The sequence below is a fragment of the Cyclopterus lumpus genome, chromosome 1 (assembly GCF_009769545.1).
Source record: "Cyclopterus lumpus isolate fCycLum1 chromosome 1, fCycLum1.pri, whole genome shotgun sequence".
Classification (NCBI taxonomy): Eukaryota; Metazoa; Chordata; class Actinopteri; order Perciformes; family Cyclopteridae; genus Cyclopterus; species Cyclopterus lumpus.
In genome coordinates, this window is record NC_046966.1 from 9,001,830 (window position 1) to 9,016,272 (window position 14,443).

General features: G+C 42.9%; 2 protein-coding genes across 2 annotated transcripts; both read left to right on the top strand.

Moving 5' to 3' along the window:
* The first annotated feature begins 7,870 nt into the window (after positions 1-7,870).
* On the top strand, positions 7,871-9,250 carry LOC117735309 (homeobox protein MSH-C-like). Its single transcript, XM_034539845.1, has 2 exons — positions 7,871-8,274; positions 8,842-9,250. Exons 1-2 carry the CDS (start codon positions 7,871-7,873, stop codon positions 9,248-9,250), a joined length of 813 nt encoding a protein of 270 aa, XP_034395736.1.
* A 3,161-nt stretch (positions 9,251-12,411) lies between these two features.
* Positions 12,412-14,153, top strand: atp5pd (ATP synthase peripheral stalk subunit d). Its single transcript, XM_034545036.1, is given in 6 exon segments — positions 12,412-12,471; positions 12,474-12,537; positions 13,247-13,343; positions 13,530-13,600; positions 13,817-13,880; positions 13,969-14,153. Coding segments are annotated over 6 exon segments (483 nt in total). The 5' UTR covers positions 12,412-12,416; the 3' UTR covers positions 14,101-14,153.
* The last annotated feature ends 290 nt before the right edge of the window (positions 14,154-14,443 follow it).

Genomic DNA, 14,443 nt, shown 5'->3' on the forward strand with positions numbered 1-14,443 from the left:
TAAGTGGGGGAGTAATTTTCGGCATTAAATGGGGTCTTTGTGAACTATGTTGTTGTATATTTCCGCGGACTGTCATAGGTTGAGAGATCTGGATACAAATATTCTCAGATGTTGAACTCAGGTATAAAGATACAGGTTTATTATATGTAAGAGCATTATGCCCATAATAATATAGAGTTACATATTTGTATTAGCAAACACAGTTAGAATCACTCTGACAAGCTGCCATGTATCAGGAATCCCAGTGTGTGCATGCATGTGTGTGTGTGTGTGTGTGCGTGCGTGTGTGTGTGTGTGTGTGTGAGGCCTGTGGCATATGAAACATGAGTCCCTGTTTAGCAGTGTGAACCGTGGGGGACAGGGAAGGGGGAGGCTGTTTTCTCAATGCCTCCTTGACCTGTCACTATTGATGATGTGTGTATGTGCGTAGATCTGTGTGTGTATGCGTGTGCATGTGAGTGTGTGAGAATCCGGCAGACATCTACAGAGGGACAGCCCCCCCCCGCCCTCCTCCCCCGCTGCCGATATCCTCTCATGCCACCACCTACCCCCCCCCCACCTCCCCCCCCCCCCCCCCCCCCTCCCCCCACCTCTCGGCCTCCTCTCCTCCCCTCTCCTGGCGCCCCGGTATGAGAGAGAAAGCTGTTGTTAATAAAAAGTTTTCAAAGAATGGGATGAAAAGGGAGGTGAAATTGAGCGGCCCTGGCCGTATTATTTCTTCTCCGTATGGGAGCTGGCCTCTCGCGGTCTCTCCGACGCTCTCGGACCGGGAGGGGGTCGCTAGCTCGGTGACCATTACTGCCCCGGGGCCAAAGCAAATGATTTGCCTCTCTGAGGCTTCAAAGGAGAGCAATTACACTTAAGTAACCAAATGAAAAGATAGCCCAGCTTGGCAGCGGTTTGGGGGAAACAGTGGAGGCCTTTGAGGGAAGAGGCACCACACCTCAGGAGTAATATGTAACAGCTCGCATCACAGAGAGAAAAAAAAAAAGAGAGAAGAAGAAAATAAACAACAGAATATTCTGCCACTGGATTCAAAAGAAAAAAGGTGCTGAAACCTGCCCAAACCAAAACAACAACAACAACATTTAGAGCGGTCTACCAATCCAGCCGATAGCTTTTAACGTCATTGTGGCCATATTGTAACACAGACTCCACTACTCGCCACTTTGGCAATGATGTCACACAAACTTTAAACATTATATCGCTTTTGAGACATTTTTTAGACATTTTTCTTTTTAATAATAATAATTATTAATCAAATATGCTGCTGTATAATATGTTCACCCCTTTGTTCATAGTTGATTACTTAAGACACACCCCGGAGAAGGTGCAATCTCTCTGCCACAGACAGAAACACTGTTTGTTCTATAATCCTTGTGTTGGTTTGGTGGTTTGTTTGTGGATGATGTAAACTGTATACACAAACTTTAAAAAGGTATGTGTACTTCCTGCACCCCATTGAGCTTGAGAAGATGTTTCTGAAACCAGATATAAATCATCCCTGTGCTGATTTAAGCTGCGACACAATAAATAACATGAATTGCCATCTTGAGAACAATGAATGTTTGCTCCTGTGAGTGGCACACATAAAGTCAGCCTCTCCCCCCTGATAGAAGACTTGAAAAAAGGCCCTATTGAGTGAAGTGGAGACTGGGAGTTTGGTAGGGGAGCTCACCTGTGGAGAGGAGTCTATAGCTGCATAGAAGGCCCAACAGCTGCCAGGGTTGTAAGTCTAGGCACCTAGCAGAGCCGCAGAATGGGAAATGCAAGGCACTCTTTCAATGCACTGCCACTTAGTAACAGAAGGCATGTGCCAAACTTGCAGAATGAGAATGAAAACTCCCCCTTCGGAGTTCACTAAATATCAGCAGCGACTCTCTTTTTATCCCCTCCCCTTCTCTCTGCTCCCCCCTCTCTTTCTCTTTTCTCCCTCTCCTTTAGTCTATTATAATTCCTCCATAAAAGAACAATGGTTGACTGAAAGACCCCCAAACCACAGAGATATACCAACAATCGGCAGGGAGAGGGGAAAAGGGGGGGACGCGGCTGAAGTGTGGAAGCCATCAATTACTGAGGGCCTAAAGTTAACATCCCAGCAGGATATGTGCATTAGAATGCAGATATGGGCCGGCTATGGGCAGCAGATGCCTAGCGGAGCGGTCAAAAGAGCACGCCGAGCTCATGAGAGGACATATGCAGTGTGGGAGACTCTCGGCTCTCGACTCTCGCCGTGGAATTACAGAAGAATAGAAAATTGAATTGAATGATGATTGTAGCAGCGGCTCAAAAGAGCCATTGTGTGGAACAAACCGGAATTATGGTTTTGAAATGTGACAAACAACTGGCATCACACATAATGGATGCCAGTACGCATGGCTGTGGTGCAGCCTCCGTGGATCTCACACTTACAGTGGCGAGATCGCCACGGATCTGGGGGTTGGCCTGCTGCAACAAGTGGCCCGCTCGTCTCCAGTCGGGTCTGAAACGCACCGTGGTTCTTCCACACGCACGGCCCTAACAGGATTTCCCCCTCTCACCGCATCCCTCTATTCTGGCCGCTCAGCAAGACTCAGCCCTCTGGGCTTCCTCGCGCTGCTAATTTACACTAGCCTGCAGGCTACCTTCACAACCAGAACAGTGCAATTGTATTTTCAGGCTCATTAAGCAATAGCACAGAAAAAGGGAGGTCTTACCCCCCATCTACTTTCCCGTCCACGCTCTGTTTAGCTTGAGGGGGGGGGGGGGGGGGGGGGGGGGGGGGGGGGGGGGGGGGCACAGAGGAGATAAAAGGTGGGATAAAGAAATGGAGCAAAGTGCTAAATTATAGTTGTGGAGCTCTATCAGGTTGTTTGTGTTTACTACATCTGTTGGTTTGGGAGCTGGGGATGAGGAAGAGGAGGAGGAGAGCCTGCACAGTCGCTGCTCTCAATCTTCTGAGAACCAATCCGGCTGCTCGGTAGCAGCCCTATTCAGGATCAACCCATGCTTGTTTATTTGAAAGAGACCCCGCTTTTTAAACTTCCCACCCTCTCCATTGTTCGACTTCTCATGGTGAGGACTTTGAAATTGTAATCTCAGCATATTCAAACGCACACATTTGTTCTGACCTTTGGTGACTGCAATAACATTATTACTATCAGACAGGCATTGCCAATTTGGATCTGCACTGCATTCAACCACTTTGACTCCAAAGCTTTTGTCGACTTACAAAAGATTTGTATGGCGAGTTAGATTATGAATCAAGGGCTGAAACAAGTGGCAAACTTTCTTTTGTCATTCAAAACTAAATTAAAGGAAGTTATGGTCTGAGCCAATTTAAATGTACCTACATGTGTTCTCAGAGTCATGCAACAAATATGGAGTAACATTTACCCAAAAGATATCAGAAAGGTTAAGATTTCAATGTAACCAAATGAGTGAGTTTTTCATGATTAAATATTATGCAGCACTGATATGAAAGGTCTGATAATTGGAAACAATTATATTTATACAATTAAGTGTCACACATTTTACCTTGTGGAAAGACATTTTTCAATTATGAAACTTTTTTCTGTCATTATTGATGTGATGATTATTGTTTTCTTCTTCTTGCCAGAGAAGTGACACATCCGCAAACTATATCAATGTAATATATCTGCCAAGAACTGTGAATGTACCTGCATTTAACTACCAAGAGAGAATAAGCATCTCAGTTATTGAATTTAGTGAGGAAATTTCACAAAAAGAAGAAAAGTGGTTGCAACAAATGCCCTATTTTCTCCTCACCCCGTTTAAATAACAGCTAGTACAGTTTTATGAGGGGCAAAAGATTTGTTATTGTATATACCAAATTGCTGTACTTTAAACAATAGTTACCGGCTTTGGCCTCGCTGGGAGTTGAAGCCAGTAGTAAAAGAGAAAGTTGATGCTGCTGCCTTGTTTCGTATTTTTTCGCCTCAAATCTCCTGCATCACAGCTTTGGCTGCTAAGAGCGTACGAGATTGTGGCGACATTCTTGGGTTTGTGAATGAGACCACAGACTAGCCACACAAAGTTCCTCGTCCCCAGTCCTCAACCCACTCACATTGTCTCTAGACTTTCCTCAAGAATGCGGATTTCTATGTCAGACGGCAAGCCAGACAAAATTGCCGATTGCATTGTCACCTCTTGTGGTTTTTCTCTATCGGCAGTAGAGTTCAGTAGGGAAATCGTGTTTTTTTTAAATGTAGCCATCAGTATATGAGCAAACATTAATTTCAGAAAATAAGCCCTGTTGTGTTTAGGTTTGAGTTAAAAACAGCAGCTATAACACCGCAGGACACTCCATCCCTTGATTGCCTTTTTACAGTCCACGAAACAAAGTCGTGATGAAGGCAGCTTGCTTCCTTTGCTTCAGCGTGGCACGACTAGCTCCCTCAAAGACAGGGCGCTCTGATGCCACAAGAGGAAGTGGCTTTGGCAGGAAACTTTAAGTGCCGGATTGAAGCGGGTCTGATGTGGATTGGATGAACTTGTTAAGTCAAATGAAAGGTCAAGATATTTTTCCACAGCGTTGAGCGGCCGCAAGAACTGCTATTTAAACTGCTGTTAAATAGAGAGTGCCGTGCTGCCCGCCTTATGTGAGGAAGTCACACGAGTCGAGGTGTTGACAGAGGCAGGAAATTAAAACAACGTACGGAAAGATGAACAGCTACCTCTTGCTTTCATGCAGAAATGACCACCTTGATCCTTTCTTGCAGAAAGGTGAGAGCGGCGCGGTCGGGGCGATGCCCACTCACTTGTCCCCGTCTAGTCTGCGCCGTCATGTCAGCAAAGTGTCCATCTCGTTGAGGCCTGTAGCTAAAAGTCTTTGTGCCACCGGCGACGCATCTCACAGGGATTGGGTTCCGGAGCTCGCTCACTCCTCTAAATGATCGGTTTGTTTGTCAGAGGGCCTCGCTACAGCAGGGAATTCACATATTGTTGATGGAGGACAAACACCAGCTCACCTGGACTCCCACGAAGTCTGCGCTCATCCCGCTGGTGCACCTGAAGAGTATACGGCCTTGGCTGGGTCTGCCGATGAAAGAAAACGAACGCACGACAGGAGATTTTATTTCCTCACGTGGTTTCTTTACCAACTCGCCAAGTGGTTTCATCGACAGAATCGAAGTATTGAAAATGGCCCACGCACATACACGAGAAGAAGTTCTCGTTTCTAGTGCCAGCTGAGGGGGAAAAGTGCTTCGACATTGAAGGACGGATCTGCTTTCAAACTCACTAACATCTTTTGACACAGTTCACTTGCCTGCATGCTGTTACAGAAATGTCTTTTGGGGTAGGCGAGAAGGGGGCCCGGAGCTAAATACACTGCACCCAACACCAGGGGGGGAGCGGTAACTGTACTTCTTGTGTAGATATATCTCTGGACGTACCTATCGGATGAATCTCTGTGTGAGTCTGCGTGCTCCACGGGCCGACTCTCATCCCCTTCTTGCACAACACTACAGAGATGAGACAGAGGGAAGGGTACACGGTCGATGGGATTTAAACCCAAACCAGCTGGGTGACAAGAGGCCCCGGTGTGTGAGGAGACAGAGGGCCGGCTTTGTCAGATATAAGCAGTGCACTCAACATCAGGATTTACTCAAGTTGAATCACCAACCAAAGTTGCCCCTCTTACTTGATGAGGGGTAAACATGTCTTTGCACCTGAGGGCTCGCACGAGGCCGGCCGTTAGTGATCTCAATAAAGAATGTTGTCTTCTTTTTTTTTTTGTCATTTGTTGAGAAGCAACATCTAATTTCACAAATTCCTGTTGCATGACAATCAAATGCTGCTTGATAGGCCTGCAGAACACAACCAACATGCCATGGTTTCTAATAAGTTAAGTATTCATTGCTTGAAGTAATTTGGTGAAGTGAATTACGGGGGAAAGAGAAGTTCTCGGATTAACAACTGGCACGGATCAATCCATCTCCTCTCTAAATCACTTCTCAATCGTATATATATATATATATATATATATATATATATATATATATATATATATATATATGATAGTGGTGATGAGTGCAGTGCTCTCTTGTGTCGGGTTGTGCCGATGATGTCCAGGAGGCCGCAGTGTGCTGCAGATACATTGAATGTGATATCTGCTCGAACATGTTGGAAGGGAAGAATTTAAAGGCTGTTTAGAAGAGTTTACAGTTCCCGTTGCAAAAGCAACCAGCTTCTTCAAGGGACATAAGGGAAGGGACATATTATGGGACAACGATCTAAATGGACTACAACAACTTTTTAAATCTACTTCACTACACAAGCAGATAATATATATTGTAGACCTATACATGCTTCTTGCTTTTTTTATGTAATAAAACTATAGATTGATTCCAGCTTTAATTGTCGAATATATAACGTATCTAGAATAAACTCCACATCAACATGCAGTAAAAATACTAGAAACATATTTATGTAACTGAAATATATTTAATAATCTCATGACTACACCATTTGTTATGTTGCTTATAATACTTTAAGTACATTTAGCTGATTAACTTTTTTTTACTCAAGGGACATTTTGAATGCAGGATTATTTTGTAAAAGACTAATTTCACACTTTGGTCTTTTTGGCTGGAGACTGCATGAGCAGTCAAATCAAGTGATTGTAGCCATGTGTGGTTTTTATTCTGCAAATACTGATGAGCACAATACTTCTGAAATGTTTTTTCCCCCCACAATTCTTTACAAATAAATGCACACACAAAATATATTTTTTTTTAGACTCAACAAAAAGGACTTTTCAGCTGACGCAAAGCCCACGATGGTGTCGCGATGATCTCGATGACGATTAAGCTTTTTGTATCGTCATCATTTTAATAAAACGTGTCCATATGAATTAAATCCCACCCGCATCAGTTTGCGACTAGACGGGAAACAGTTAACTGTCCGCGCCTGCTTCCTCCCAGCTCCACGCAGCGGACTATGACATATTTGGAGGACAATTGGTTAAGTGGAGTTAACCGTTGCCTTTTCTCCCCGAGGTATCTTCCTTTTTGATCCTGCCGAGCCTGGCGCCTGGCGAAACACAACTTGTCTGGCTTATTAAATAGTATGACCTGGAGAAAGAAAACGCCTGTTGCTTCTCAACTGAGGCCATTGTGAAGCGAGAAGAGCTCATGACAGGCCTTAAATTGCTGTAATGCTGTGTGACCGACAGTCATTCCTAATCAACCCTGGCTGCGCACCTTTCCTTATTTGATTATCAGCTGCATTGTTTTACTCGTTTTTTCCCAGTCATTTCATTAGCATATTTAACGCAGCATGTTTGTATTATCTACAACTGTAAGTATGAGTGCTTATTATATTTTAATCAGTTGATTGAATACATTTGACTGTTCTTTTTCTTCTCCTTTGATAAAAGTATCACTTTGATATTGACATGTGACTCTTTAGTTCCTGCTCAGCTTTACAGTAGGAGAATAATTCAACGAAACCTACCGATGTAGTGGCCGGCTAATGGATGTAAATGGTCAAGAGAGATCCTCCCCACTGGTTAATTGCGCTAAAATTGGTCTAAGCTACTTTGTGAGGGCCATCAATAGCTCCGCGCCGCATGGGGTCTGTATGATTAACTTCTCCTTCCTTTCAAAGGCCTCTTGATCTCCCCTTGGAGGGCAGCGGGCCAATGAGACCCGCACTCGCCGACGTCACGGGGCCAAAGCGACGTGCTGATTGGTGGGAGCGGGGAAGGGAGACAGCCCTTGTCCTTTTATAGACGACCCCGTGCAGCGCGTAAAGGCTACTGGGCACCACTGACAGCGCGGAGACGCATATTGGATACTGTACACCTCGGAGACTCCATTCCTCCTAACGGGCCACACGGAGGTGCATGGCCCCAGCCCCTTGTGTCATGATGAATCCCGTGCAGGGGTCGCCGTCCCAGGACGCCAAACAGCTTCATCAGAAAGAGGGAACGGATACGGAGGGCGAGGATCTGCAGCCGAAAGACATGACCACAGAGAAAGGATACAAACTCCAGCGGATCAGCCTCCCGTTTAGCGTCGAGTCGCTGATTTCCAAGAAGACCACCTGTCGGACTTCCTATCCCCCCACAGATTTAGCGCTGGCCCCGCCGAAACCTGCGGCCGGGCCAGGCGTGCCGTTCTCTCCAAGGACTCTTTACGCGGAGAGCAAGGTTTCCGCGGAGAGCTCGCAGGGTGTTTCCACTAGTTCCAGCGAGGACAGCCCGCAGTTTAGTGAGAAAGATCAGAGCACTTGGTACCAGACTTCCACCTTTTCTACCCCGCCTCGTAAGTCCGTCCCTCTGCTGTTCTGAGAGTTTTGCAAACTCAAGTATAGTTTTTAAAATGTAGTCATCTTCTATTATTGTCAGGGCTGCAAAAAAAAAAAAGTTTGGCAGCAGATACAAGAATTGATAAAGATCTCGATGTATAGACCATTATACTGATATTGCCACAGCAGCTTTACAAAATGCATACATTTCCTTCATGCATTGTACCATTTTGTTTGTGTCATACAAACCGCAGATACATTATGGCAATGTGTTTGAGCCTGTGGAGCACACTGTTGGTTCTCTGTCAAATGTCTTGTATCCTTATATAATTCTGAATATATTGTATATTCACTTAAAGATTATATATGCAATGACATATTAAAGGGTGACAGCGGGATTCAACTTTACGATTAACGTGTGCACGACTGGATGTGATCAGTGTGTGGCCCGTATTGACACATAGAGGCTATGTTTTTCGTTATGTAATAAAACGTGTTTATGTATATCGTTTAACTTGACTATTGACAACTGACAATTAACCGTCGATTTAATCTCCCCTTTGTAAATTGTTGTTCTCTAACAGGGAGCTCAAGTCCAAGTCAGTGTACTTTAAGGAAACACAAAAACAACAGGAAACCTCGCACGCCCTTCACTACCTCCCAGCTGCTGGCGCTGGAGCGCAAGTTTCGCCAGAAGCAGTACCTCTCCATCGCCGAGAGAGCCGAGTTCTCCAACTCGCTCAACCTGACGGAGACTCAGGTCAAGATCTGGTTTCAGAACAGGAGGGCCAAAGCCAAGAGACTGCAGGAGGCCGAGCTGGAAAAGTATAAACTGGCCTCCAAGCCCATGCTGCCCGCCTTCGCGCTGCCGCTCCCTCTCGGAGCGCACATGGGCTCTCCGACATGGGGCCCGTCAAACGCCTTCCCGAGGCCCAGTCTGCCGGTCCCAGGACTGTTCAGCGGACCCGTCACTTATGGGATGTACTATTTGTCTTAGTAGTGCTGTGTGTGTGTGTGTGTGTGCGTGTGTGTGTGCGTGTGTGTGGTTTTAAGAGAAAAAGAACGTCTTCTTCCATGGTGGCAAAACACTTATAAACGAGGACGATGCGTTTCCTTCACATCGGACACCGTTTTATATTCGGAGTTTAGAGAATTTTTCTGACCTCCAGGATAAACAAACAAACAATTAATTTAGCCACACATATTGATATGTAATTGTGTGCGTAATCGGACTGAGCGAGTTCCCTTGCTCTCCTCATTGTAAGACAGTCCTGTGGGTCGTGGATCCACGGGCCTAAATGACTGAGGCGATACTAGATTAAATGTCAGGTTTTTAAACAACATGCCTTAAATATCTCACTCCAGTGCTTCCACGGGGCTCCTCAATTTGTGAAAGTGGATATTGAAAGTGTGTCCAGACATGAAGGCTAGGATCTACTGAAGCGGAGGTTTGAAAGCAACAGAAAAGTACTTAAATGATGTCAGTGCCTTAAGACCAGTGTATCACTTGAAGTATTTCTCCTCATTCAGCATCGACTGTTTCTGGTCAAACTGCTGTTTGAATGTTGGTATTTCCTTACAGCATCGCGATTTCTACATTTTGTATGGAGCAAAAAATATATTTTAGAAAAACACGTGTATTAGATATTTTTTTACTCTCAAAGCGTGGCCTTTATGGGAGTGATAATAGCTTTTCTTTTGAGGAATTTTGCTGTAAATGTAAATAAAATGTGTAGTGTTCATAAAACCCTGCAGCCTCGCTTGAAGAGCTGCAGGACATGTGGTATTTATTGAATATCTTTGTATCTGTACTGTGTACATACATCACTCTATCCAAATGTTCAGTTACTTGTAAAAACTGATTTTAGTAAATAAACATTATACAAGACCTCAAATTGAGTGACTCGTTGTACAACCTTTTTTTTTCTGTTTTATTAATTCATTAGTCAGGAGAATTTAGAAGATGATCCACTCCTCCAAGAAATATGACTTAATCAAAGGTCGAGTTATATGAGATAATTGTTATTAATTAATATGATTTATTATGTAAGCCATGCAGGCATTTCAAACTTTCAAAAGCATTGATTGCACATACTATGTTAATTATCTCATAAAATAATGGACCAATAATAGTTTTATCATTTGCAGAACATTTTATTAAATATTGCATATACTCTATATTGACCATAATCGAACCCTTTGGAAATAAATTGTCTGGGAGATTTCAAATTTCTATTCTGTTAATGTAAAAAAGATTTGTAATATCTTAACACAACGTTATGTCTTCTTTGGCACTTTTCAATGAAGCATTTGTAAAATAAATGACGTTTCAATCTAATATCTGCCCATTTCATTGTCATTTCCTAAAGAAGACATTTGCATTGTGGCAGAAGACTAAAACACATCATGTCCAGTAGAAACATTTTGCTTTAACAGGTAAAAATGTGCTGCGCACGTGAAGGGGGATATTTAATATTCATCTGCATTTAAGCTATATTGTTACTATGGACCCTAATCCGTTCATACATATTGCAAAATAAGAAAAATAAAAAAAGATTATGAGCTTGATGTTTTGTTCAAAAGCTAATTTTCTTTTGAACGGCGCTGCTGATGTTAAAGGTTTCTAATTAACCTGGTGTTTGGGGAAATTAATGTTGCCAATTACACTATTTAGCGTACCAGTGGGTGAACTGTTAGTTATTATGCATTAATAAAACAATGTTATTACGAAGAAAATTCTACATTCACGTTGATGCTCTTTCATTCTTGTCACACTTTTCCAACACATATATATTGTTCGCCTTCAAAGGCTGAATTAAATCACAGGAACACGACTTACAGTTTAATGTGGGGTCTATTTTAATGTTTTCCCTTTAAAGCACTGAGGTGAAAATGTACATTTAACCAGTTGGAGCTATTGCTGAACACGGCAGTATTACTCGCTGTATGTCCTCTGCCCGTCCAGCAGGGGGCGGTAGCGGACACACTCACCGCCACTGCTGCTGCTGCTGAAGAAGAAAGCACACTTCCGTTGTCCGCCGTCACTGACAGACTACACTTTGTTCAGCGAGGTGAGTACGTTAGCGGGGAAAGGCAGAACATCTAACGGCAATCTGTTTCAATGACTATCTGTGCAGCTCGTCCATGGGTCGTTGTGCATGAGAATCAGTTGTAAATGTGATGTTCACGCGGTGTTTTTGTGAGAAACCTGACGTCACTGAAAGACTTCACTGACCTTGGCTAGCCAGCTAACGGAGCTAGCTGCCATTAACTTGTCTTGAATTGAATACAATGTCATGGCCCCGGTGTCATTGGCTGTCTCCTGTCAAACATGTGTGTCCACCTTCTCCTCGTCCATATTAGTTCTTAAACATACGCGGAACCGTTCAGGACCCGCTGCCGCTCCGTCTTCACTCGTAAAGTTAGCTCCTCGGGCCTGCTTTACACGGAGGACGTTGGCGTCTCCTGCGTCGGTGCCTCTTGTCTGCGAACACAAACGGAAAAGGGTTTCATCGTCATACGGTTATCCTGAAGTCAACAGTTGACACTTGTGTAGCTGCATTATGACGTAGCAGCTTAGTGCACATTCAATTGGAAGTGAACATGTTTTTCGGTTTCGCCTTACCTAATAATCAAGGTGACATTTCCCACCGAGCTGAATCTAATAATTTAAGCTGTTAAGCTTTTGTTGAAACTGATTTAGAGGGTGGTTGATTCAACTTAACGTCCAGTTTGGAAGTTGTAGTTGTGCTTTGTATGCATTATTTAGCATTTAAGCTGATGTTTTTCTATTGTTTTACTTCCACTGATGTAAATGGGGTAAAATGTTATAACGAAGTAAAATTTCTTGGCAACGACAACGTCTTAAAAAAAACAAATTGCCTACAACAAACTGAACCTTAACGAAGGCAGTATTTATTGCAGGGCTTTTGTACTAGACTATTACTACGAGCTAGGTTCACCTCCATGAACTGGCAACTGAGTGTGTGTGTATATATATATATATATATATATATATATATATATATATATATATATATATATATATATATATATATATTTTTTTTTTTTTTTTGCGCGTTTGCCACATGTTGCCTGGATTATTTTGATGTTTTTGTTGATTGGACTGAACAAGTTTTCCTTCTACCTTTCAGACAAGCAGGATGGCAGGCCGTCGTGCAGCAATGAAATCCATCGACTGGCTGGCGTTTGCTGAGCGTGTCCACCCAACCAGAGGGGCATGTTCAACGCGCTGAAGACTCGCAGTGATGCCATCTCTGCAAAGTTAGTTTCACACCAACAACAGACTGTAGAAATCATGCTTAAAGTCAACTTGGTCTGATAGTGCTGAAGTACATTCTTGCTTATCAGCAAAACATTATCCTCAAAAGGATTTTGCTGTGTTCTGCTGTTTTGTGGCACATGCAGTGCTGCATATCTTAAGTGTCCACCTGGCTGAGAAGCTTTGCAGGGTGCTGGGAAGAGGGATCACATGTAAATGCATGAAAGATAATGTGCACACAGGCACCTATTTATTTACGGTGGGCAGTTTCTCGTGTGTGGTAGTTCCTTTTTGCGTTCACAGATCGGGGCTGAATCTAGTATTTGGTTCTAGTCAGTTTGCTTCAAAACTTGTTGTAAATAATTTTTAACCCACAGAAGTGTTGGTGCACATTATGAGATGTTTGAAGGGAAGAAATACAAGCTGCAAAGTTAAAATACCTGTCTTTTTATTCTTTCTTCTTTTTTTTCGTGCAATTTATGTCCTTGTTATCAGTAAAATACATTGTTATAGTTTGGTCTCCTGGAAGAACTGTCCTCTTACTACATTATTTGTCTCGCTCACTATCTAACCATTAGGTTTCTGACACATTTGCTCATTCTTCTATCTCTTGACTTTTTGTACAGATTTTGTTATTTGATGCCCCCTTTTTTCTTTTCTCACTTAAGCTTCATACAACTGTTTAAACTCTGTCTTCTCCGTTTGTACCAGACTAGTCTCACTGCCAGAGACTCCTGCCACCATTGACTGGAGCCACTACAGGAGCACAGTGGCTAAAGCCGGGATGGTTGATGAGTTTGAAAAGAAGGTGAGCTTTAATTGACTGGTGAATAATTATAGTATACAGTTTTAAATCTCCTTTTAGTTCCTGTGCAAAACATGATCAGTTTAGCTCGTGGTTGTGCAGCAAAGTATGAATTTCAATACATTGTTTGTTCAGCATTTGTTGGTTTGTATTACAGTGGTAAATGATAAATGTTCCTTCTGCACACAGTTCCTAGCCAGAAGATCCCTGAGCCTGTCGACACACAGACAAGCGCCATCAATGCACAGGAGGCTGAATCTGTAAGTGATGACACCAAAGTGTTGCCTGAATTTCGGCTTTACTGTACCGTATGTATATGCACAAATAGATTGACACTGGTTAATTATTCATGACATTCATTCACCCTAAAACGGAGACGGAATAATTTTTTAATAAAATAGAAAATATTAACAGATATTTTATACTGTTGTCATTTTTGTATTATCATATGTAAAAGTTTTACTTTTCCCAAACAGAATAAAAGTGCATCAGCCTACATTGAAGGATCTAAGGCCCGCATCTGCTCAGTATGAGCAAAAGGTGAGATTGTGTTGTAGTAGAAAAACACCTCATAGACGTCTTTGGGAAAACTGTATTTATAACCTGTTCTTTCACATTTTTTTCTCAGCTGGATAACTTCAAGAACATGATCCCCTTCGACCAGATGACCATTGAGGATCTCAACCATACCTTCCCTGAGACGAAGTTGGACAAGGTCAAATACCCGTACTGGCCCCACAAGCCCATTGCGGATCTGTAATACTTTTACCTGAAACTCACCTCACAATAAAGTTTATGTATTGTATAGAGAAATCTTGTGATGGTTTCATTCTTTGATAAACATTTTGTTTTCAAATGTGACCTGAGTTGTTTTGAAATATGGATCAAATACAGCAAGGCAACATGTGATATTGCAGGGAGAGCCCAAAAGGGGGGGATGTTGCAACAGTTTTACTCTGACAGGTAAACTTGTAGGTTGAAAAAGCTATACTTTTTGACATTCACAATAATTGGTATCTCTAACCCCTGGATGATAAAATATATCTGTTTGCATTTGTGGGCAATAAACAATCGCTGTGATGTGTGAGACGTTTCCTGATTCA

What these genes read in the sequence shown, in the direction of transcription:
- LOC117735309 (XM_034539845.1), top strand. Translation starts at nt 7,871, where the DNA reads ATGATGAATCCCGTGCAGGGGTCGCCGTCCCAGGACGCCAAACAGCTT. An exon ending in TTTTCTACCCCGCCTCGTAA is followed by an intron (nt 8,275 to 8,841) that starts GTCCGTCCCTCT and finishes TCTAACAGGGAG; the next exon opens with CTCAAGTCCAAGTCAGTGTA.